Source organism: Sturnus vulgaris, chromosome Z, assembly GCF_052056855.1.
Source record: "Sturnus vulgaris isolate bStuVul1 chromosome Z, bStuVul1.hap1, whole genome shotgun sequence".
Taxonomy (NCBI): Eukaryota; Metazoa; Chordata; class Aves; order Passeriformes; family Sturnidae; genus Sturnus; species Sturnus vulgaris.
Window position 1 is genome coordinate 55,929,671 of NC_142283.1, and position 23,945 is coordinate 55,953,615.

Sequence of the window (23,945 nt, forward strand, 5' to 3'; positions counted from 1 at the left end):
CTCAGAAAGTGTGCAAAAACACGGGAGGAATGGTGCTGCAAAGGAGGTGAGGAGTCAGAGTAGAGCCCCTACGAGCAGGATGGAGGTGATTGTACTGCCTCACACCACACCCACCACCACAGTTACTTCGCCTATTGCCAGAACAAGAGAACAAAAAAAAAAATATTAAACTGTTAAAACAACAGAGAGCAGTGATGACCAAATCAGGAAATACATGAATGCCGAACAATAATTCAACAAGCAGGGTGTTTGCTTGAGTTTTTCTATGTCAGAAAACAAGCCATTCACCTGGGAATTAGTCATAGCTTTTTATACACATACACCATGCAAGTCTGCTAAAACCTCATGCAGTGAACTTTCTGGGGGAGGAGGCAGGCTTGAGCACAGCACAGGGAGACCAGCTCCTTTCATCCCCTGGCTCTGGTATAGATAACTCTGTTCCCTTTTCAAGGCAACAGCAATGTGGGCATAAACTCTGATAGCCCAGGCTTGGGCCTGGGAAAGACCCACTCCCCAGAAGCCGTTGAAGGTCAGAAATTATCCTTTCCTTCCCTCCTTCCCTCCCTCCCTCCTCCTGTGTTTCAAAGTTCTGCAAAGCAGCTCCAAATCCAGCCCGATTCCCACTTGTTTGCAAGGGCTGTAGCGATTGATGCCTGTGTTGTGTTCACCAACATAGGTGAGAATAGCCAAAGCAGATATGTGTGGGTAACTTAAAACAATACTCTCTTCCCTTTGGAACCCTAGAAAATTTATCGCTTTTGTTTTTGTAAAATGTTTGAGAAAAATTAAAAATAAATTAACTTCTCCCTCATACCATCATTTCCTTGAAAATAAATTATTTGGCAACGGAAATAAATTCGGAAAAATACATGTGGCCAAATTTTCCTTTTGTTTATATGTCTGCAGATCATTTGAGAACAAGAAATTACAGGAGAAAGAGCAAGAAAGAAAATTTATAACTTACACATAGCTGGCCATAACTCTACTAATGACTAAGTCACGTGGTCTAAAATGTAATAACTAGGCTGTGGAAGGGTATTAAAGTCTCATGAACAGGGTTTGAAGTAAGGATAGAGCCATGGTAAATAATTTGCTGTAGTTTAGCAATGTTTCTCTTGAGAACATGTTGTTTTTTCACAGCCCTATCAGACATTGAGCACTGTCCTTATTTTACTGGAAAAAAAGGCACATTCAAGGTGAGAACCAAGTGATTTCGGTTCCCAGGAAAGTTGCTAGCTGTGCAATAGGAACAGCTGCAAGCACCTTTCAGGAACCTGCCCCTAGTCAGTAAAGATATGAATATGCAGAGGCAGAGAAACCTTAATTTTTACCACAGTTCTCCCTCAGGTATAATGGCCTGTGAGGATTGCTTCTGTATGCTTTGTCATATGAGTCATTTGGCTCTTATAAGTGATAAAGTGATAAAAATATCTAGATTTGACAAGTAGCATGTAAGTATTTCTGAGTATTTCAATGTCTCCTTCATGTTTTTCTGTATATGGTGAATTTTATCTCTCATTTTTCCCAGTTTATACTTGCCATGGCAAGAAGGAATGTCAGCAATGTGCAGAGGGACTAGGCTCCAAAGAAAGCTGTTTCCAAAACTGGGTTTGAGCTTTGCTGCATGCAACAAAGCAGGAAATCTTCTATCAGCTACACAAGCACCTTCAGAGTCACGCTGCTGCCACACTCCTCACTTCACGCTGCCCTTCTCCTCTCATGTGGGCTCGCTCCTGAGGGGCTGCAGACGCCAAGCTGGGATTTTACTGCTGGCCTAAGGGCCAGGGTGTGCTCACCCTCCCCAGAGAGGAGGAGGAGGAGACAGCTCCTCCTGAGCCTGCATACCTCCCTGAGCCTCACAAGTCCTGGAAGAATGAGTAGATTTCACTGTGTCTCAAATTCTGCTCTGTCACTTCTCCTCAGCCTTTTGCTGATTCATGTATTCACTGCCTCTAGGGGAAAAAAGGCAATTAGTGCGATTGTGTCACAAGATTTCTGGTTTTATCTAGGTGTTACAGAGGAGAAAGCTGGAATGTATACAGTCCATAAATTCGGAAGAGCAAAGAGAGAAAGAACCCAAACAATGTTTACCTTAGGTCTCACAACTTTTAGCCATTTTATGACAGTTGTTTGCTCAGGACTATCGAAGGATAATCCTTAGGTTTTCAGGAGAATTCTTGCTGAAGGCAGTCACAGGTCAAACATTGAAAAGCTATAGACACTCTCAGAGTGTCTCAGAGAAAAAAATCAAAAAGAGAATCCTACCATACATGATATGGTAAACACTGTGTTTTACTCTCTTGTTCGCAGAACATTTAAACTCCTTGAGATTTTTCAAATAAAACAATTAAATCCTTGTAGCACTTATCTTTATCTCATAGGGAGGGAAAACTCTTCCTCAGGTTATAGGGCAGAGCAAGGATGTAACCTACCTCTCAGCTTAATCTCCTGCACAGCTTGCAGAGATAAAGTAGCAAACCATACTCCTAAGGAGCTGTAAATATTTTCTTCCTGTTGCAGCTTCAGGAGGGCACAGTCTCTGGCGGCAGGCATCTTTAAAATATATCTCCCTCTGTAGAGGCCAAATCTTTCTGTACATGTGATTCTCTGTACCCATCCTCTACATGATCTGCTTCCTGGTAGGGATCTAAGGGTTGGATTCTCCCCTAAAGGCCAGGATCTGGCCTGTATTCAGTCATGCTTAGTGAATAGCTGGGGCTGTGGCTCTCATGCACTGCTGCTAATGTGGAAATTAATAAAATTAATCTCTAGTGAGGAACACAACCATTAACCAAGACTCCTATTGTAGCATGCATGCAACACTGAGTCACGCATGAAATCTGTGACAATGCAGAAAGGCTGCAGGAAGCACATTAACAAAACAGCATTTAGGGTAAAAAGTCTTGTCTTTGTTATCCTCCGGTGGCAGACTAGTGTGAGATTGTTAAATACTGTATTAAGTTAGTTTTTATAAGCAAGCAAGAAGAATGACGCATCAAAGTTAAATGTCCACTAAAATTGAAGTTTAGATAGTATGCATTCAGAAATAATTTTATTTTCCAGTAATGACAATATGCAATATCACGTAAGAAATGAAATTGAAGAATTGATCTTATTCTTCGAATACAGGATAGATTCAATATTAAAATTAACATATAAATTTAGCATAAATCTTATTTCCCCACTCACGTCTGCTGAGTAAATGCACATAAAGAATGAATCACTGAAACAGTATACTGAGAGAATCAAAGTCATTTTTCAAAGATGTCAGCACAAATGTGAGGTAAGCCTGCTCACCAAGCATACAATAAATGTTGCAGAGGTGGCCCTTCAGACCCATAGGGAGGACAAGCCGGGGACCCCCAGGAAAGCAGCACAGCACCAGCAAGGACAAGGCAAGGGGCAGTTTGGCACAGGGCATCCCCATTGTGCTGTGCTCAACCCTGCTGTCCCTCTGACTGTTCCCTCGTCTGCAGGTATGAGAGGTACCAGAGAATGTGAGCACCACATTAGGGCTCTCCATGGCATTCCTGTGAGGGAGAAATCATTATTGTTATGGTTTACATCCGTGTTGGCCTTAACCACCTCGTCACAGCCAGGGGTCAGCTAGTGGGGATTTGGCAGTGTGCCTCTGGGGCAGCTGCCAGCTCTGCACAGCCCACTGCACTGGTGTCTGGCCGGCCTGAGACCTGGGCAAGCAGGGCTGTGAGCAGAAAGAGCTTCCTGTGGCATTTCCCAGAGAGCTGGCAGGGAAATCACCTCTCTGACAGGAGAAAAAGCAGTCCTGGGGAACCCAAAAGAGAGTCCTGAGGGGCTGCTCAGACAAGAGCAGAAGCTGTGCAGAAGGCACAGGACAGAAGGTCTTTTGCTCCAACAAAGCCACAAGTGCACTAGTACCCAATAAAAGACTTCAAACCCTAAAAAAAAAACCCAAACAAAACAAAAAAAAAAAAAAAAAAAAAAAAAGAAACAAACAAACAAAAAAATTGGACTCTGAGATCCTACAGAGACCTCACCAGGCTCAAGGCATCCTACTTGATACTTGAATATTTTTCCCCTTCGGGGAGCTTCTGAGCATCAATGCTTCCTGCTCCAACCCTCCTCATCCCGATGCCCTCTCTTTCTCAGCGTGAAGTACTTGCTCCGACGAGGAGATACTCTCTTTTGCCACAAGATGGAGTAGGGAAACGCAAGTTTTAGGCGCTGCCCCGGCCGGGCTCCCACCAGCACAGCAAAGGTCTGAGAACAGGTCTCATCATTGTGGGGGCAGAAAAAGATTCCTCCCAACTTGCCAAGGGATCCTTAAAAAATTCTATCTGCCTGTAGTGCCAGTCACTACACAATACAACTGGATGAACAAAGTAATTTCTCAAAGGTATCAAGGCAGGCCAATACATATTTTTGAAAAAAATTAATCTTCTGGATACATAAAATATTGTGTGGTCAAACAAAAATTACTGTTCGACAGGAAAATTTGCATTTCTTTTTTAAACAGATATATATTTGTTTAAAAATATTTGTTTAAAAAAAGTATTTGTCAATTGAGTCAAAAGTTATTTTATAACATGAGACATGGATTATTTTAACTTGTTTCCGTTTTCAGAAAATGACTTGCCAAAAGAGATAGAATTGAAAAAATCATACCATCAAATCTGTATTTTTGACCACAAGTGTGATAATAGTTCATTCCACGTTAGCCAAGGACCATCTTTCTTTGAAAGATGTGTCCCAGTCCCAAGATGCCAAAATTCAGTTCTCTGAAAACCCACAGAGCATAGAGGGTATGAGCTTTTGCAGGTATCACAGTTTGGTGTTTCTGCTGAAGATGATTCAACATCTGTAGCGAAACAAACACACAAACAAACAAGCAAAACAAACAAAAGAACACCACTGAAATTTCATTTAAAGTACAGGGGATGCTTAAGATTTCTGAGGGAAGGAAATCTGCTCAAAACTGGAGCTCCTGGGCCTATCTGCTCTTATCTAGCCTTTGACAATTTCCCTATGGTGCTGGAGCACAGCGTTTCACTACCACCTGCCTTTCTGCTTGCAAGATCTATTTTACATATTACTTTTCTCTCCAGGATGGCTGTAAGATGAATTTGTTTACAAGTGCCATGTGAATGCAGGCAAATCTGTCCGTTCACAACTGAAATCCTGCATTTAGGGGAACTCCAGATGCTTCCACGCTTACATTTCTATAAGGGATTTTTTTTTCTCTCCTCCCTTTCCCTGCTTTTATGTCTTTGCTCTGTAGCATAACCAATAAAATACTTTTCTGTACAGGTTGGAAAGTTATGCAAGATAAAGTATGTTTCAGTTAATTTATCCCCGAAGGAAAATAAAGTCCTTATTTTATTCTCCTTTTTGTGCGTATTCAGTACCTTTATAAAATGAAAGATTCACTGTGTGCACAAGACTTACAGAATATGAAATGCCAAATGAGAACACAGGCATTCGTATCAACAATGACACCAGATAACATGCCTGATACATTTATATAACAGTTTTAAAGCCCAACTGCTTCAGAGTCCAACTTCAGGGTGGCCTCAACTTTTTTTCTTTTTGAGGGGTTTTTAATCCTCACACCTGAAGACTGGAGAGTCATTTCATCTGCACTCAGAGGTGTGTTTTGTAAAAGTTAATTGTCAAGCATATGCAGTCACTTGTGAACAGTTGATAAAATGATACTAAAAGCTTAACAAATTTCTAAGCGGACATTAAACTTGGAGGCATTCCTCATCATAAGCAATTCCTAATGTTACTCAGACACACATAAGATATGCAGTGTAATCAATACATGCAATCATGCAATAATTTTTCAAACCATTACTTTTCTAGGGGAAAAGGGAAGTTGCCATTTGACTAAAAATTATTTTAGAGAAATGCCCGCTATTACATCCTATTTCCTTTTTATTCTACTTCTACAGAATAGGAAAAAAAGATGCTTCTGAAGCATTGGGAGAGCGTTTTGTTTTCTGCTTTCTGTGATTGTAGCAAGCTCTGCTTTACTCAGCTGAGCTTGGAAACGTCTGCAGTACAAATACAAGAGACCTCAGCTTCCCTGATGACAACTTCTGCCTAATCTCAGTTGCAAGTTACAAGTCAGGGAAGCAGAACCCAGACTTGGAAAAAGAGGTTTCCCCTAACTGCAGCTGCTGGAGCTGGACATTTTAACCCCGGCTGAGAACTAATCAGCTCTCTATCTTCAGAATGTTATTTGCCCAGTATAAATGACATAAACCAAGATCATCATCTTAGTTTATTTTTCTAGAGTCCTTAGCATGCTACATTAACCTGACAATGCTTAATCTGGTGTTCATTTCACAATACACTTCATGCAATTCACAGCTGTAATTGGTTTTACATTGACATTACACATTTCGACCTAGCCATGGGAAAAGAATAACTCTTAATAATATTTCTCTGAAAAGTGTCCAAGCTCAAACGGCACAGAAGCAGCTCATGTTAGTTGCATGTGTGCATTTCTTTCTTCTACCCTTTCTTTCACTGAAAGGATGATCACTGGCATAAGATTATAAGGTCCTTGTTTTAGTCCATTTGCAATTGAACTATGTTTGCTTGATTTCTTATGTCCTGAGGAGCTCTCAATTATAAAACAGCATTCAAGTATTCTAGTTTAACATCCCCATTTTTCTGAGTTAAGGAACAAAGTAGACCTTGGGCTTCTGTTTCCATTATGAGTCTTCTAGAGTCCCATAACTGGTATCCATAAAGTCTTCCTTTGCAGCACACACTCAGCACTAAAGCCAGAGTATTGCTATTTGGCATTATCCAGTGAAGTGCAAGAAATTAAATAAGTTACGTCTTTATTGCTATAGTACACTATCAAGCAAAGTCACTTTTCAATACAATTGCAAGAGTTTGGCAGAGTATGTGTCCCTCCTCTTAGGGGCCAGTAGTTCAGCTGCACTGTGAGTATCGCTTAGCTGTCACATGTCAAACGTCAGTCTAAGAAGATGTGTTGAGTATTCTTGAGTCTGAAGAATCAGACCTTTCCTCGTATTCATCTTCCGTGTAAATTGGTTGCTTAGACACAATAGGACATCCATCATCAGGAATAGAGATCCTAGGATCTTCTGACGAGCGGGAAGGAAGGACAGGTGAGCTTCGGAAAACACTGGCTGAGTTGCTAGGGAAAGGGCTGACATACTGGGAGCGCAGCTGGTACTGCTGCTGCAGTGTCATGGTGTTCCACAGGGTGACATCGTTGGGCAGGAACGGGCTGGACTGGTTTCTTGCCAAAGTGTTCCTCAGCATGAGCGGGTAGCGCGGTGGCTGAGGGAATGGGTGCTGCAAAGGTACAGCCAGGGGATTTGGCACAACATTACTGGAATCAGCAGAGAACCTCAGAGTGTCGGGAACCCTGAACGCCGAGCCCACAGACCACTTGGAAGATGAAATAGGATAGGAACTCAGTGTGTGTTCAAAAATATGCCCATTGGAAGGCAAAACAAGACCATCAGATTCTGCAGAAGTTCTCTCTCCACTGGCCACTGAAGACCGACTAGACAGGAGAACCTCTACAGCACTCACCAGGTCACCACCACACCCCCTCAGGATCAGCTCTAGCACAGTTGGCTTTTGGTTAGGGAAAATCTTTTTCAATACTTCAAGTGGGGGTCTGTTTGCTTTCAAACTGAATGGTAAAGAAACTGTCCCAGAAGGACCTTCTATCAGGAGGTGGTTCTGCTCGGGATGGTACTTGGGGCTGTCTGGACGGTTCTCTGTGCTCCCACCATTTTTCTGAACTGCAAAACTGACCTCATCCACTGAAACAATTTCAGGGCTTTCAGGGTTGAAGCAGCTTTTGGCTTTAGTAATGTCTGGGGAACTCCTTTGGTCTGTGTCTTTGTCACTGTAGGTCTCAGCATTGTCTGTTCCACTGGCATCACCCAACCGCTCCTCATTCATGTCTGCAAAGAGAAGTCAGAGAAGTTAACAGAAAACTGAGGCCAAAAGCTTTTACAGAGCTTTGAGGATGCTGTCTTCTTAAAGTGAACAGACCAGGACTCTAAGGGGAGAAAAGTGGGGCTTTTTTCAGAGATCCTGCAAAAATTTAAGGTATCTTTGCAACATTCCATGAGAACAAAACTGCAAAAGGATAATGTGGCCTGATCTTGACATACTCTGTCTCATTCTCCCACTTGCCAGCAAACAAGCTGTGATCAAAAATGCTATATCCATCCTTTCCCACTGGTTACAAGGCAGCAACATACCACCCAAGTGTAAGCTTTCTCAGAGGAATTTCAGCACTGCCACATCGTAATTCCTCTCTAGCATCATCTCACTATCTGTGAAGTGAAGAGGCCACTTAGGAGATGAAAGCAGTTCCAACAACATTGGTGGAACCAATCCATTATGAATATGGGTTGAAGGTTTAAAAATTTTCAAACAAAACAATGCATTCCAGTTCTGGCTCTGAAGAAATCAGTTCCTCTCACAGCAAGAATTGCAGCTTTTCCTCTAAACCCTTAAGCATGTCTGCCTGATGCCTTGTCCCATGCAAGCACATATTGTAGAAAAGTCTGGTTTGGAGAGGACATCTGGAAGGTATTTGGTCCAACATCCTTTTCAAAGTGGGAGCAGCCTTAGACAAAGGGCAGGTTGCTCATGTCCCTGATTAGCTGAGTTTTAAATAATTCCAAGGATGAGAACTCTACAACCTCTCCTAGCAATTGCTCCATGTACCTTGCTTTCTGTGTGCTAAACTAAGAAGGATGAGAGCTGAGTATGGAGCTGAAAACAAGCCCATTGACCAGGCTGTCTCCAGATGGACACCCAAAACTCTTTGGTAGTGCCTGACCAGAGTATGGAACCCTTTGAAATAAGACCGCTTGTCAGCAAGAAGAAGGGAAGGATGCTTGTTCATGCAAAAGGAGGTCAATATACTTGCTTGAGGTTGTTCATTGTTATTTCCCAAGAACATAGTTATGCTGGCTTTCCTCACTGAGCACAATGATTCCATTATTGGGAAGCATCAATGCATGGGGAGAGGATCGTTGTCCAAGCTGCCACGGCTGACAGAGTCTACCTTAACTACACAGGGTAGTGCTTTTGAAAACACAAATGGAAAGGCCTGACTGCAAAAACCAGTACAACTGTTTGCTTGGTCTTCCAAGACAACAAACACCCCAACTAGATAAAGTAGCTGTAAGGAGCAAGCAAAGGCTCCTAAAATGTGCTGATGATTCCACCTGCCCAATTGAGATGGAACCAGTTAGAGGTGTGCAGGCACCTGAACGTCACTGCTCACCATCTCCTGCCCTCCTCTCACTGCAGGAACAGGCAGGGCATCTTCTCATCTGTTAGTGGGCTAATTTAACATTTAACAGATCAGCATGAAAAAAAAAAAAAAAGACTATTAATGCAGTTTATCTACTAGAGAGTTATCTACTAGGGTCTGAGCAAGCCTGAGCTGAGCAAGAAGTCACTATGCTCACCACAATGGGAGCTACAAATAGAGAAGAGATCCTGGCAGAGCACAGCCTGCCAGTGTGAGTATGGCAAAGGAAGGTTCTCCTCATGAGGATGGGTGTACCCGGCAGAAACGATGGGACATCCTACAGAGATGTGGGATGCTGCTAATCTGGGTTTGAAAGATAAGTGCATATCTGAGGAATACAGATGCTCTTACAAAAACCTCACTCCTTTTAGCAGGAAAACCCGCTTTGGGAACTGGTGTTTACATTGGTTATGCTGCCTGTCGAGTGTAGACAGAGAAGCAGTAACTCTGCATGTTCTATGTTGCAGAGAAGGCCATGCACGTTTCCTCTTTCTCACACGCTCAGTGCATCAATCTTGCTTTAGCAGCCAAAGCAGAATGCAGGAATTGCTTGCCGATAGCAAACAGTCTGAGGACACCCAACTACATTGTCCCTGTCTTGACAGTATTCCAGAAGCTGTTTAAGGAAGATCATAGCCCTAATTTTCATACAAATAGATTGCACTGTGGTGACCAGTATTACCAAATGGACTGAATGCAAGGAGAACACATTTCAGAATTATCTCATGCTCATGTTTACAGTGTATCTTTATGGGATGAGAACAAGTGCTACTGGGGAGAAAATGTGTTTATTTTAGAAAACCAACAAACAAACAAACACACACCTTGAGATCAGGTTTCTCTAATATATTTCCTGATCCTTACAAAATGTTATTTTCAAGGTATTTCAGATTTGCTTAATTTTCTGTACCCTTAAAAATATCCGTATGAGGGTTGCCTAAAATTTTTTTCTTCAAATTCTGGAAACTCTTCCCGATGAATTTTGCATCTGTATAATCAGGAGACCACACAGATGCCGGCCCTTAGCTTTTGCACAGGGTTAGTCTCCTCATACAGCACAGGTCATAGCGACGCGTCTCACCGGGCTGTTACACTCGCAGGGACAGACCCGGAAAACAAGATTTCCGTGATTTTAAATCGGAGTAGTGCTATTAACACACGGAGAACTACCCTCTGCTGGCTACCGCTGAGCACGGCGGCTGCTGTGTTTTTCCCTCTGTGTTTTTGGGAGCTTTCCTGCCTGCCGATGCCAGGCGGCTCCCCGTCCGGGCTGGGGCGGTGCGCGGTGTCACAGCCCGGTGTCACAGCCCGGTGTCACCGCGGGGCCCGAGCCTGTCGCACGGCAGCTGGCCGCTGGCCCGGCCGGCCCTCGGGGCTAGCCCGCCCGTCAGGATGTGTTTGACTGCTTTAAACACCTCTTGCCCGCTCCGCTGAGGGCTGGGGCAGGGGTGGTCCGGGGACTGTCCCCAGCCCTTCATGGGAACCGCCGCGACCGGGATTCCCGTTCGTTTAAAACTGGCACAAAATAGCCATCGTCAAGTAAACAAAAATTTGTGACGATATATTGTAAATGTCCCTGCGTGGCCACTGAATTGTAGGAATATCGCGGGCATGCATTAATTGCATATGTTTGTATTTTCAGGTACAAAATTAATTTTGTATTTAGAACGCACAACCTACTGCTCTTCACCAAGGCTATTTTTTTTTCCTTTCATAATTCGTAAGTTTTACAGGAGAACAGTCTAGGCTTCCATAAAGAAATCTCGTCCTCAGATATTTTTAACGCTTCTGGGGGTTTGGGTGTTGTATTTTGTTCCGTGTGAGCTCTGAGGCTTTATGCTGTATTTATGGTGGTGGTGTTTGATTGGTTTGCTTTTTTTGGGCGGGGGGAGGATGTTTGTTTTGTCTTTCTGTGGGTTTTTGTTATTATTTTTGCTTTTGTTTGTGGGAGGGTTGTTTCTTTGTGTGGCTCTGGGGTTGGGGTTTTTTTGTTTCCTTTTTTGGGGGGGAGAGGGTTATTTTGTCGCTCGTGTGTGTGTGTGTGTGTGTGCATTTGTGTATGTGTGTGTTGGAGGTTTTTCCCCAAACACCTTCTATTTCAAATTGCTTGCATTTAAATATCCAGTTTGTGATTCCTGGGAAAACTAAGGAAACAATTTTCCTACTGATAAAAAAGATGGGCAATATTCATGAAATAACATGCATGCAGGGACAGATACCAACCCAGATCAGAGATGCAGTGCAAGTACAGATACACATGAAACAGAAGCGGGAGAACCGTACATGCATTTCCAGTAAAATACAAATTAATAAATAAAGCTGATACGAATTCGGCACAATATTTACCCCAATTCTTCTTGACTATCTATACATTAATAATCCTGAGTCAAATGTCATAAAGGGGCCAAATAAAAGTAAAATAGATGAGAGGGAAAAACTGTTCACAAGTTAATAACTTGTCTGGCAAACTTAGTCTAATATTTTGGAACCAAATTTGCTTCTTCGATATTCCCACTGCCGACTCTCTGTTGAAACAGCTTGTTATCTGATTGTTAGGACATCTCCTTTCGCAACACAGATTTTCTTGTTTCTCAAAAGTACCTGCTGTTTTCCTTATTCGTATTATTAGGAAAGACTGATACCAGAACTAGCACAACCACACAAATAGCTAAGGCTACATATTTGGTGGGGGCTTTTAGTTTGCTTTGGGTGATTTTTTTGGTTGGTGGATTTGATATTTTTAATTTTGCTAACTGTTTGGAGGAGTGGGGTGTTTGTTAACTTGGTTTGGGTTTGGTTTTGGTTTTGGTTTTAATTGCTTTCACTTCAGATTTTCTTCCCTATATTCAAAGAACTAAATAGTCCGTAGAGACTAATCACTGTTCTCAAATTAACACAGAGACAGCTGCGCTGCATTAAGAAGCTGGCTCTGAAAAATATCAGAAGACAAATATAGCATTATATTGTTTACAAGTCCTGATAATTACTACTAAGACAAATGTAACATGCATTCATGTGGGCAAGTAAAGTTCATGAGCATGAGTTCAGGTATCAGGAGGAGGAATCATTCCAAGTTAGCAGAGGCAGATGCAAAAGGGGTAGTTTCAGAACTTCCCAACTGTCCCACAGAAATTGCTGATTGTATCAGGAATAAAAGCAAATGAATATGATTTTAGCATATATCGGGCAATATCCCTTTGGCAGTGAAAAAACTTCATGAGATTAACGTCCTCGGGTAGGAAGGGGTTGTGTGTGTGTTTTAGAAACCGGGTGGACAGGAGGCTAATCCTCTGTTTATATGAGGATTTCAATACATTTAGTGGAAGGAGAGGAAAGAGAAAACCTGCCGCTCAGAGCACGCAGGATAGTTGGAAATAAGCAAGTCATGTGGTTAAACAGCGTCTGGTGGAAGGTGACAGGAGGAACCTCTAAGGAGACCATTTTTCGCTTTGCTCTCATTCATCCTCCCGTTCATAAAAAGCGGGGTAAAAAGCCCGTCTGTGACAATCAGGGACCAGGACCAGCGGGTGAGGTCTGTGTAACCAGAAAGGCTCCCCGGTGGTCCCGGGGTGCCCCGGTCCCTCCAGCCCGGCCTCACCGCGGGCGGGGACGGGGGCAGGTGCAGCGCCGAGGGCCTTGATTTATGGAGATCTCCGTTATGTTTTGTTGTTTGGTTGGTTGGTTTTTTCGCTCCGTAAAGCTATTATCAGAAAGTGCTGACTGGCTGGCAAGGAAGAATTTCTCATCAATACACTTTGATTGTATTTTGCAAACAAAATGCCTGTTGCTTGGTAACATTTCACTTGAGCCTGACCTTCCCCAAAAGTTATTGCTATCAGATTCGATTTACACTCTCCTCCCGTGATTACTGTAATCTTTTAAACTGGGAAGTTCATACATCAGGGTGAAGGAAAGTTGAGTACGTAAGTTAATATCGTTCCTATCCGACAGATTTATATCGTGCTGGCGGATGGGAACTTTCATTTTCTCGAAGAAGCCAGGAGGGGTTTTCCCCTTCTCTCCCCACCTCCAGGCAGGAAGGATGCCCCGGCCAAGCGCCACCGCGTGTGTGGAGACCGGAGAGCGTCCGCGCCGGCGGGAGGCTACGGCCAGTGGGAAATTCGGGAAAAGATCCCCATGCCCGACCCTGGGGAGCGGCCGGCGGAACCAGGCCCGAGATGCGGGGGAACGGGAGGGCAGGCAGGCGGTGCCAAGGACCGGGAAATGGGAAGCGAGTCCCAAAACACCGGCATCCTTGCCACAGTGTGGGACTCAGCCTCGGGCCCGATGTGTGTCTGCTCCGGTGCTGGAGGAGCAGAGCCCCATGCTGGGGCTCTGGTGGACGCCTCCGTGGCTGGACTGGCTCGGTAGCGCACATGAACCCGCGGGAAGCGGCGGGAGTTCAGGGTTCGCCATTCCCGTCTCGGGGCACCGTGAAAAATGTTGTCATAACTTGTCAGCGGAACGCACTGGCTGGCAGCGGCTTGCCTGTCGAACATCCCTATCGTGAAAGACTGTCAGCTCCCGCTCAGACAATGAATGGAACGCGGCAGCGGTTCCAGAGTGTTAGTTTTACCTCCAGAAACGTGTATTATCAACAGGTCGCACTCACAAGTTGCCCATTGCAGGAGGTGGTTTCAGCACCCCTGACCTGTCGCAAGCCGCCCCGGACGCGACCCAGAGGGACAGGTCTGCGCAGCAGGACTGGGCTGCCCCGCTCATCCCCTGCCACCACCCCGCTTTCCTCGGCCATCATAGCTCCGCAGAAGCCTTCTGGCTCCTGGTGCCGCTTTTGGTCCGAAGCTCTCCGTACAGGTCTTGTCCTGGACGAGGTTTGGCAGCCCGATGCCCGGGGTGCGGGAAGCCGGACGGCGATTCCAGCCCGGGAGCGGCAGAGAGACATGCTGCTGTGATCCACGCGGGATGCGGCCCGTTCCCGGCCGACCTGGGAACGGGCGCAGAAGCGGCACGTCGGGGAGCCGGTTGGCAGCGGCGACGTTCGCCGACCCCTCCACTAGTCACAGTGTACACGATTCTGGCAGGGGAGCGGGCCGGTCACTGTGCGGCTCCATGCTTTTTAAGAGCGATAAAGTGCACCCGACGGAATTCCTGTCCGTTCCCTTCCCAGGGAGCCCAGGACTCGGGAAAAACGGAAAGCCTTTGCCTTTACTCTTTCCGGCCCCATCCCCCGGGTGGGACAGCCAGGACCCCAGCCCTCCCTTTCCCTCCTGCCCCGGTACCGCGGTGCCCGGCCCGGCCTCACCTGCCTTGGGGAGCGGCCCCGGGAGCGCGGGAGGCGGCTCGGTGGCCCAGCGGAGGGCGGCGGCGGCGGCCAGCTCGGCGGGGGTCCGTGGCGGCGCGGCGCAGGGAGACGGCCCCGGCGGCGGCGTGGGGGGCTCGGCGCTGCCCGGCGGCCCGGGGAGGGAGCGCAGCGAGTCCGGGAGGAGGCTCTCCAGGCTTTCGTTGGCCTGCTGCCGGCGGAGCGCCACCTGCGCGGCCATCACCCGCTGCCTCTCGATGATGAGGATGCACTTCTCGCAGGTGCAGTCCTTGAAGCGGCAATAGCGCTTGTGGCCCTTCAGCCAGGACAGCACGCCGTGATTGCGGCACCGGGCGCACTTCGGCGTCCGCTGCAGCGGAGCCCGTGGCGGCTGCGACACGGGGCCGCCCATGTAGAGGTACGGGGAGCCATAGCCGTTCATGCCCGCGGGTGGAGCCCAGCCGGCTCCGGGGCGGAGAAGGCCTCAGCGAGGGCGGGCGGAGGCCGGGGCAATGGAGGAGAGGAGGCGGGCGGCTCTGCCTGCGGGCTCTGCGGGGGGCGCGGCTCCGGCCCCAGGCCGGCGGGGAGAGGCACCGCCTGCCTCGGTGGCACCGGCGGGCAGAGCGCTGCCGCCGGCCGGAGCGACACTGCCGCTGCCCGCGCCGCCCCGCCGAGCCCAGAGCCGCTCCGTCCGCCCCCGCCCCCCGCCCGCCCCCACCGCCACCCGCCTTCCCCGGCGCCGACAGGGGAATGGAGGGAGAGAAAGATAGAGGAAGAGAGGGAGGGAGGAAGGGAGGGAGGGAAGCGGCGGGAGGGGGGAGGACTCTGCCCTGCCGTCGGGGCGGCGGTGATGCCCGCGCCGAATGGGTTCGTGCCCGAGCAGACCGGAACCGCGGCTGTTGCCACACACCCCCTGATCCCTCACGGCTCACCCCCTGAAGGCACCCGGGGCTGAGAGATGAGCGGGGTCTAGGAGGTTTCTCCGGGCTCTGCGTCGGCCCCGCCTCGAAAGCCCACGGGACACTGGGTTCGGCGGCACGGTGTACGGCTGCTACCGCCTGTGGCCCAGAGCCGCGAGGCTGTGCCGAGGGGTCGAGATCAAAGTTTTGCCAAAGTTTTGCAGCCGCAGAGAGATGCTGGGAGCAAGAGCTGTCCAGGACCAGGAGCTGCCCACAACAAGTGCGCGGAATCGGGCTGCGGGGTCGCGGCGCAGAGCTGGAGAGCCGCGGTAGCCACCTGCCCCCGTGGGGTCCTCTCCTGCATCCCGTGGCAAGACAGCTACCTAAACGCAAACGACGGCTATAGAAAGGAACGTGAAATTAACGGAAATTAATCAGGTTGCTTGAAACCTAAATTATAATGTCTGATGCGGCGGACTTGTAGTGTTCTGCATTTCCGTACGCAGAGAGGTTTCTTACTGAAAAATGGATATTTCCCGTGTGGTAGCGGGAACCTTGAATCCAAATGTAATGTATTGGTGGAAAAAACAAACAAACAAACAAAAGTTACATGCATTTTGGCTGAGGGGAAACGAATTTACTGCAAGAGTTCTGCCCGCGGCGTAGCGTCCGCAGAAAGGCAGGGGCTGCTGCTTGGACCCGAACCTTTTCCGTTGCATCAAGATCTCCCCTGCTCTTCCCAGACATCTCTCCACCATATCAAAAAAATAAAGGTTTTTAGCGAGGCTACGTAATAACGAAATCAGATTTAAAACTCGGGAAGTATTTCGCCGAAGAGAATAAAAGGCACAGCGTATGCTGCGAAGGTATTTGCCTGATATTTCATTACTAGGGTCTTTCCTCATTATTTTTTTACTTCTAGAGGAAGAGTGATTCAGAGTGATATTTCTCCCCTGGGCCGTGCGCGGGGTGTAAGGAGGAAGAGCACTCCACCTGTAAATCGCACCGAGCTAGGGAGGTGAATCGGATCAGATACGAGGAACAGCGCATTTTCTCGCAGTGCTAGTAGAACATCTTTTTTTTTTTTTTTTTTTTTTTTTTTTTTGCTGCTGGGGGTGCATGCACTGAACTCTGCAGCTCGCAACTGGCCTCCCCCGCGGAGCCTCTTGCACACTAGGGAGTCCCCATCGAGGGGAGAAAAAGAAAGAAGCGGACCATTCAACTATCACAAAATTACGTAAAAGATGATGCGCACCCACCCTTGAAAATCCCCTCAAAACGATGAAAGAGGGTGCAAGTGCCTGGGGGAGCGGTGATGGTGGTGGAAAACCTTACTTTTCCCCACTAGCTGGAGAGGGTCCTGCGGGGCTCCTCACCACCGCAGCCGGCCGGGCGGCTGCCAGATCCCGAGCCGAGGTGCCCGGCACGGCGGTAGGCTGGCTGAGGGCCGGGGCCCCCCCTCTCACTTGGCTGCACATCGGGCGTTTAGGCTGAAATACGCGTTTGATATAATGCTGTAATCCTTTTCTCATATTTGATGGGAATGGTTTCCACGTCCTAGTATTGGACAACATTTATACATAGGGCCAAATTCGCATTTATGTCAGCAAGACGTTCCCTGCCTGAAAGTCCATTGTAACCCAACACCTGACAACCCCGGCTCCCATTTCTGCTCGCCGAAAAGGTTTATTCAAGCACATAATGGGATCCCAGCAGAAAGCTTTTCAGACGAAGTGGCGATGGTAAACTGCGCCACATGAACTCCGTTTCCAGGGCTATTAAGCTTTTAATTGCAAAATAGCAGAGGAAATTTCAAGGTGACAATGAGGTGTTAGCAGTTAGCACGTAGAATAATAGACCGAAAGAGAACGAATGTGCGAAACATATGCTGCAAATAACATTTAGAGGAAAGGGACAGGCTCAGCCAAAGGGCCAAAAAAACCCTGCCGACCGGGCTGGGCCGGGGGCAGGCTGGAAACCGGTCCGAATCCGCTGGCATTTCGCGACTTTTCGATGTAGAGCCATCCGGAGGAGTCGGCGCTACCGCCGAGCGACTGGAACTCGTCGTGAGCGGCGTCTCAGCCGGGGGGACAAGGGCGGCCGCAGGGTCTGCTGAGCTGGGGTGCCCCGCCGTTCCCCGCGTACTGCGGGCGGAGGAGGGGGTTGGGCCGGAGGGAGTGCTCGTTAGTGTTTGCATTGCTCTAAAAGTAAGTTTTTGGGGCGGGGGCGTTCGCAGGATGCTGGCCACCACTGAGCGAGTACGAACGACAGGTTTAGTTCACCTCGCCTTAACTGCTTTAAGGCATTACCCGCGTTACAGGGACTAGACAGGAATAAATTAGGCATGATTTCCCGCTTGGAGAGTGACTCTGAGTGTCTCTGAACGTTTGTGCTGGCACACAGTAATGAGGGAGGGAAGCAAAGTGCCACCCCTGCTGGGCTGCGTGGTGGGGCGTCACGCTAGAACGGGGCGAAACTTTCATGGAAGACCTCTAGGGAAATGTGAATCCCGCGTAGGGTCACGCAAACTGGCAGTCAAAGCTGCCGGGCGAGGGGAGAGGAACGCGCTTTTTGAGAGTAGTAGCGTTAATAAAGGTCACCGCTTACCAACCCGCCAGAGATATTTGGGAGGAGGGCGACTTGCAGTGCAGTGGAAAAGCAAAATAAAAATAACAAACGAACAAACAAAACCACACCCCCAATCACAAAACCCCCAAACAAAAGAGGGAGTATAAACAAAAGAAACCACTCACAAACACAGACAAACCAAGCAAAATCCAACCAAACCCCAAACAGCCCCAAAACCCAAAAAGCCCCTGAAAAGTCTCCGTGCTCCGTGCACAACCCCGTCAGCTCTGTTCGGAGGAGTCCCAGAGGTCAAAAGGCGGAACGTCCCGGGCCGTGCAAACAGAGAGCACCCATGGGCAGGCCAGGGGGAAGTGCTCCCCGCATGGCCACGTCCTGCCACGGGGCACCCGGCCCGGCCCCGCATCCCCCTGCGGCCGGCGCTGCCAGCTAGAGCCACTGCCTTCCCACAGGAGGGGGGCCAGGCTTTCCCGGGAGATCACCCCGCACCTCCCCACTCTTGGTGGAGTGGGGCATGAGCTCCTCGGCCGTCCTTCATCGGCGATCTTTTCCACAGAAGTTCCCCCAGTGCTGAATATGAGTTACTCTCCAAAGCTTGGTGCTCCAGGCCGGATTGCCCCAGTCATCTGAAGGATGCTGTTTGTTCTCCCCCTAACTTACTCTCTTGTCACCAACCCGGACCCACACTGATCTATAAAGAACACGGCTTTTTTTTCCCCTACTCCCCGCTATCCCGTGCGCCACAGCGGGGCAAATCCCTCTCCGTTTGTCCCGGGGGCTGCTCCCCGCCCAGCCCCGCAATCAGGAACAGGCCCAGGCCACCTGCAAGAGGCCAGCAGCACAAGCTTCTCTGAGAGCATGCAGCCCCCAGCGCCGCCCAGGGCAGCGAGGCGGCCCCTGGCTCCCGGCCGAGCAGGGAGCAGACCCTCTCCGCACCAGGAATGGGCCGGGAGCAGCGCCCGGGTGGGTAGGTCCCCTCCAGAGCGCTTCACCCCACGGGATGCCGTGCGCCCGGGGAAGGGACGGAGAAAGTGGAAGGGAGCCGTGAAACATTCTCCAGAAACTGAGAAGCTGTATTTCAGCAAGGCCTGAGGACTGACAGAGCAGGGGTGGAAGCGAGCACCCGCCTCCGTCCCGGTCCCGCCTGCCGTGCCCTCCGGGGAGCCGCGCCGCCGACACAGCGGCGGCAGCGTCAGAAGGGCACGGAGCCGCGGGAGCAGGCTGACAAGTGTGATAAAATGATCTTCCTTAACTAAACTCGTAAAGCACTGGGCAATAAAACTCAATCTTCTGTAAAATCCAATTAAGTCATTATCTGACTGATTGTATCTTTAATTGAAAACAGAAGTGACAGTAAATTTCTGTGATATATCAGGATCAATCGATACCGCTATACGATTCAGCCTCAAGAAGTGATTTATAATGTCAAACCTATATAGGTAACTCCACATTATTCTCTCTAAAACCACTGGTGGATGAAATTAAGAGTAAGTGCATTTAATAAAAAACAAGATGGTCAGGTTATTGATTACAACAGATGGGGGTGAAATCAAATAGATGTTTTCAAAGCAGAGAGCGAAGAAAATACAAGTAATTTCTTTTTTTTTCTGTTTTAATACAGCTCACCAAATATACACACAAGAAAATTCAGTCATCAATAACATTTTTATTTCAGGTACAGCTGCAACTACAGAGAACAATGAATTTTTCTAGACTAGTTTCATTTCGGATTGGCTTTGGTAACACGAGGAAAGAACACCATAGCCCATTTTTAACAAAATAACAAACGCCAAAACTCATGGCAACTCTTAAGGGACTTACTCGCAGTTCAGACTGCAATCTAAGGCAAGGCACTCAACTGTAATATGCAAAATATGTTAATTTGGCGACATGAGAAAACTCCCAGACCAAGCAGCAGCGTTAGCCCATAAGGAACCGTTAGGAAGACATAACGGGATGATGTTTCCCACAGATGAGTTATCGGCCCCTGCACAGGGAGGGGCCGGCACTGGACTCCCGGTTATCTTGGCTCCCGCTATCCCGAGCCCCCGCCCGCATTTCGGCAGCGCTCTCTGCGCCTTTGCCCGGGCGGCGGAGGCACCGCGCTGGCTCCTCGGCGGCAGGATGCGGCAGCCGGCCCTGGCGGCGGCGGGGAGGCCCCACGGCCGCCCCCGGGGAAGCTGGCGTCCCGCCCCGCACCTGGGAAGAAGAAACCAAACACCCCCCGCCCGTCCCCCGCAATCCCCAAACAGAACAAGCAAACCGAGAACGCTGCTGCTGTACCGCCCTGCCCCGGGCGAGGGCCGCCGCTCCGCGGCTACTCGCCGCCCTCCTGGACCGGGCTCATCGCGAAGCTGCCGGGCTGCGCGGGGGGCTCGCACTCCAGGTCCCCCTTGGTGCTCTCGCTGCTGCTCGACAGGCACCCCAGGCCGGAGTCCTGGCTGCTGGGCGGTGAAAACACTGCGAGTGAGGGGAAGAGAGAAAAAAAAAAAAACCACAGTGGCTGAGATACCGCCTGGCCCCGAGCAGAGGAGACCCACACAAATCTCCCCTCTCCGGGAAGAGGGGCGAGGAGTTGTTCCCTCGTACATGCCGAGGTGCTGGTCTCCCTCCTCCCGCCAAGGTGAACAACGGGAGTAAGGATGGGAGGAAAACAACTTCAGGTCTGGGGGCTGTATACCTCCACCCACAAGGAAGCTACCTGCCTACACATCTAAGGCCCCGTCTCGGGCAGCCCGAGGCTGAGGCCAAATATTGCAAAATTTAAAACTAATGCAGTGCTAGGAACGGTTGCAACATTGCAATTTGCAGTAGATACAAAAACCAAGTAAAAGGGTCTCTGACCTTCCTAACCTTAGATGAGCTGGGATCCACCCCCAACACTCCCTTCCTGCCTACCATGAATATAATTAAGGGGAAGCTGCAGTGGTAATTTCTCTCCTCATTAACTTCCTGATTGGTTTCAGGCTCAGGATTCCAACAACCGGCAGTTTGTCACCAATTCCAAATGGCCAATCGTTAATACTAATGTTTGTGTAGCTAACTGCCAGCATCTGCCACGGCTTCTTGTACAACAATAATAGTGAAAGGGTAACATTAGTGCTTCCCGTGTTAATCCAGATTCTGTTCATCAATAGGAAAATCTATGATGTAATTAGCAAAATGCATCCGTAGTTGAGGCAGCTGGAGGGAAACTAAATCACAGCAGGAGCTCCATGAGCCCCTGACACCTTTATCATCAATACTATGTTCTGGATTTTACTGTTCAGTGGAAAGCATTACCAGCCTGTGGTCTTTTTAAAAGAGAATATTGTTTACAACCATTGCTTGTTTCTTAGAAGCCATGATGAATCTAGTACAACTGCACAAAAACAAGGAATATGTAGCTGAGGCTTAAACTGTGTCCTGAAATCAAACCACTGTGACTAAGTGAGCTGCTCCTCCACACTTGAGCCCTGGGCCCTTCCACACTCTGGGGACTATGAGTAGTCCTAAAGTTCCATGAAGAAGATGAGGTCAGGGCTGACTTTGATAGCCAGTCAAATCCAACAGGATTCAAGGAAAGTAAACTGCACCATCTGGGTTTAGCCCACTACTCATGAGAAAATTAGAAACACACTCTTAAAAAACCACCAACATTCCACTTCTGTAGTAGCCTGTGTTTCGGCACTAACTTCCATTTGCAGCTCAGCTTCCAAACTTGTATTGTTTTTAAACACAACACTGGTTACCAAGAGATGGAAAAGACACTATGAAGTTGACATCACACACCATTTTCATCTACTTAACCCATGCGCAGACAAAATAGCTACTTCCATTCCTTCAGCGAGTTTTGACCATTTTTGATATTGCAGAACCCGACTCTTTGATTTAATGCAAGTGTCTCCTTTAATGCATATAAGGGATGACTAAGGCTCTAACATCACTCTGCCAAAGCAGACCTATTATTGTCTTTTAGAGCCGACATAAATTTTTTAACTCCAGGGAATGGGATATTAACCCTATATTACATTTTTTCCCAGCTAAAATACAAAGAAAAGAACGCTGTGCTTAGGCACGAGGGAGTGCAAGTTGGTCAAGGCAACTTACAATAGCTTTTATACATCCTGCAAATACTGCTAATTGTTTTAATTCAGGAAGACGAATCTGGTCTGCAGCATCATGTACCCCTTCGCTATGAGGTGAAATGTATAGAACAGCTGAACAGGTCTCCAACACCTCCAGGTCTGAAATAACCAGTGCACTGATGTACACTTAGAACAGGCTGGAACTGCACTTAGATACTGAAGTTTGGAACAACTTTACATCTTTACTTTTTCCAGCCCACCAACCCTGAAACCAAGAAGTGCTGCAGAATCAGAAATGATCCTTGTGGTTTCCAAGAGCCAAATTCTCTTCTTGGGATGGTTCATGCTTTGACTATTATGTAATGACAGAGCAGAGATGCTCTGTAGATCCACATGCCAATGTCCAAGGGGCAATCACCTACAGAATATGCAGAATTACCACCTCTCCTGATGTGTCCTACAGACTAGCTCCTCAATGGTAATGCAGCTTTAGGCTGTACCTGCCAACAAGTGCATCTTTGGTAGGATCTGGCCAGGTCTAGCACCAGGAATCATTTCTTTCTCCATAAGGTACATTGCACTATATAGCAATGCAGCTGGCATCACCTCAGTAGGGCTGGCTGCCTCAAGGGCTCAGCTCTGCAACTCTCAGCACCTCATTCTGCTCTGATTTAGCAAGCCCAAGGTGTGTGAAGGACTAGGACATGCTGTAAGGATTCTATGTGTTCCTGGACTCCAGGACAAAAGTATGAGGGAAGCAATTGAATTTGAAAGGGGATAATTTTTTGTTTATTCCCAAATAGCCAGTGGACAAGAGGTTTATTTATTTTAAAGAGTTTGCTAATACTTCTAAGCATGTATGTGCCTGAAGTGATGTGGCCCACTTTTAAATACTGAGATTTATAAATTTCTGTGACAAAGTTTCAGAAAGCTTTTTTTCCCCAAACACAAATAATCCAACAGATTCAACATACTACAGTACAGATGTTAAGACCCTATCATAGCAAAACTGCCGCTTTGTTTTTGTAGTCTCCTTTTTGAGCAACTCTGTGTTAATTAAGTATAAACCTATGGAATGACACAGAGGGCAACTTATTTTGGTAGACAACCAAATCTGTTTCTTAGCCTCTCAAATGATGGCTCCTAAGTCTTCTGGACAAGTGAAGTTCCACCAGTTTTTCCACTGACTTCCAAATGAATCAAAGCTTTGCTTATTAGGCAATTTGGGCTATAAACCCTGCCCTCTGAATATGCATAAGGGTATGTAATGAGAGCCAAAAACGTTTTGAAAGACCATCTGGAACTACCAAGATTTACCTCAAGTGGGTAACACTGCTACTTCTATATCTAGACCTGGACACTTTTACTAAACAGACCTCCTGTCTTGGTTTGGAAGCTAGGTGTCTGCTAAGTAAGGCAGGAGCTTCCCTTGAAATGGCAAATGTAAACCATTCCCCCCAAATTATTGTAATTTTGAAATTAAGGGGCTCTCAGGCAAAGATGTGGGAATAGGAATAACAGTTCTTTACTACTTTAGTAAGTGTAAATATAAAAAAAACCAAACTGGCCAACCTAACAAACTACTAATAGGAAAACTAAAATAAAACGCAGTAGTACAAAAAAACACTGACAGAGTCAGAATACAACCTTACACCCTGTTGGTCAGGGTGTTGGTAGCAGTCCCATTAAATGGTGGCTGCAGTCCTCCTGGAGTGACAGATGTGGTTCATTGAAGCAGTGGTCCTGTAAAGGAGTGCAGTTTTCCTCCAAAGGTCCATGATGATGTAGAAGGGTCTGGTTTTCCTCTGGGAACCCAGTGGAAAAAG

General features: G+C 47.7%; 2 protein-coding genes across 2 annotated transcripts in view; both read right to left on the reverse strand.

Moving 5' to 3' along the window:
• Positions 1-6,972: 6,972 nt before the first annotated feature.
• DMRT3 (doublesex and mab-3 related transcription factor 3) lies at positions 6,973-15,009 on the reverse strand. The gene is made up of 2 exons (XM_014889677.2): positions 14,571-15,009; positions 6,973-7,937 (listed from the first exon to the last, which is right to left on the reverse strand). Exons 1-2 carry the CDS (start codon positions 15,007-15,009, stop codon positions 6,973-6,975), a joined length of 1,404 nt encoding a protein of 467 aa, XP_014745163.1.
• Positions 15,010-19,646: 4,637 nt separating this feature from the next.
• The window catches only part of DMRT1 (doublesex and mab-3 related transcription factor 1), a 57,503-nt gene continuing 53,204 nt past the window's right edge, over positions 19,647-23,945 (reverse strand). Inside the window, exon 5 of the mRNA XM_014877827.2 lies at positions 19,647-20,512. Coding sequence (XP_014733313.2) covers positions 20,370-20,512 — 143 coding nt within the window. The 3' untranslated portion in view covers positions 19,647-20,369. The remainder of the gene's footprint in view (positions 20,513-23,945) is intronic.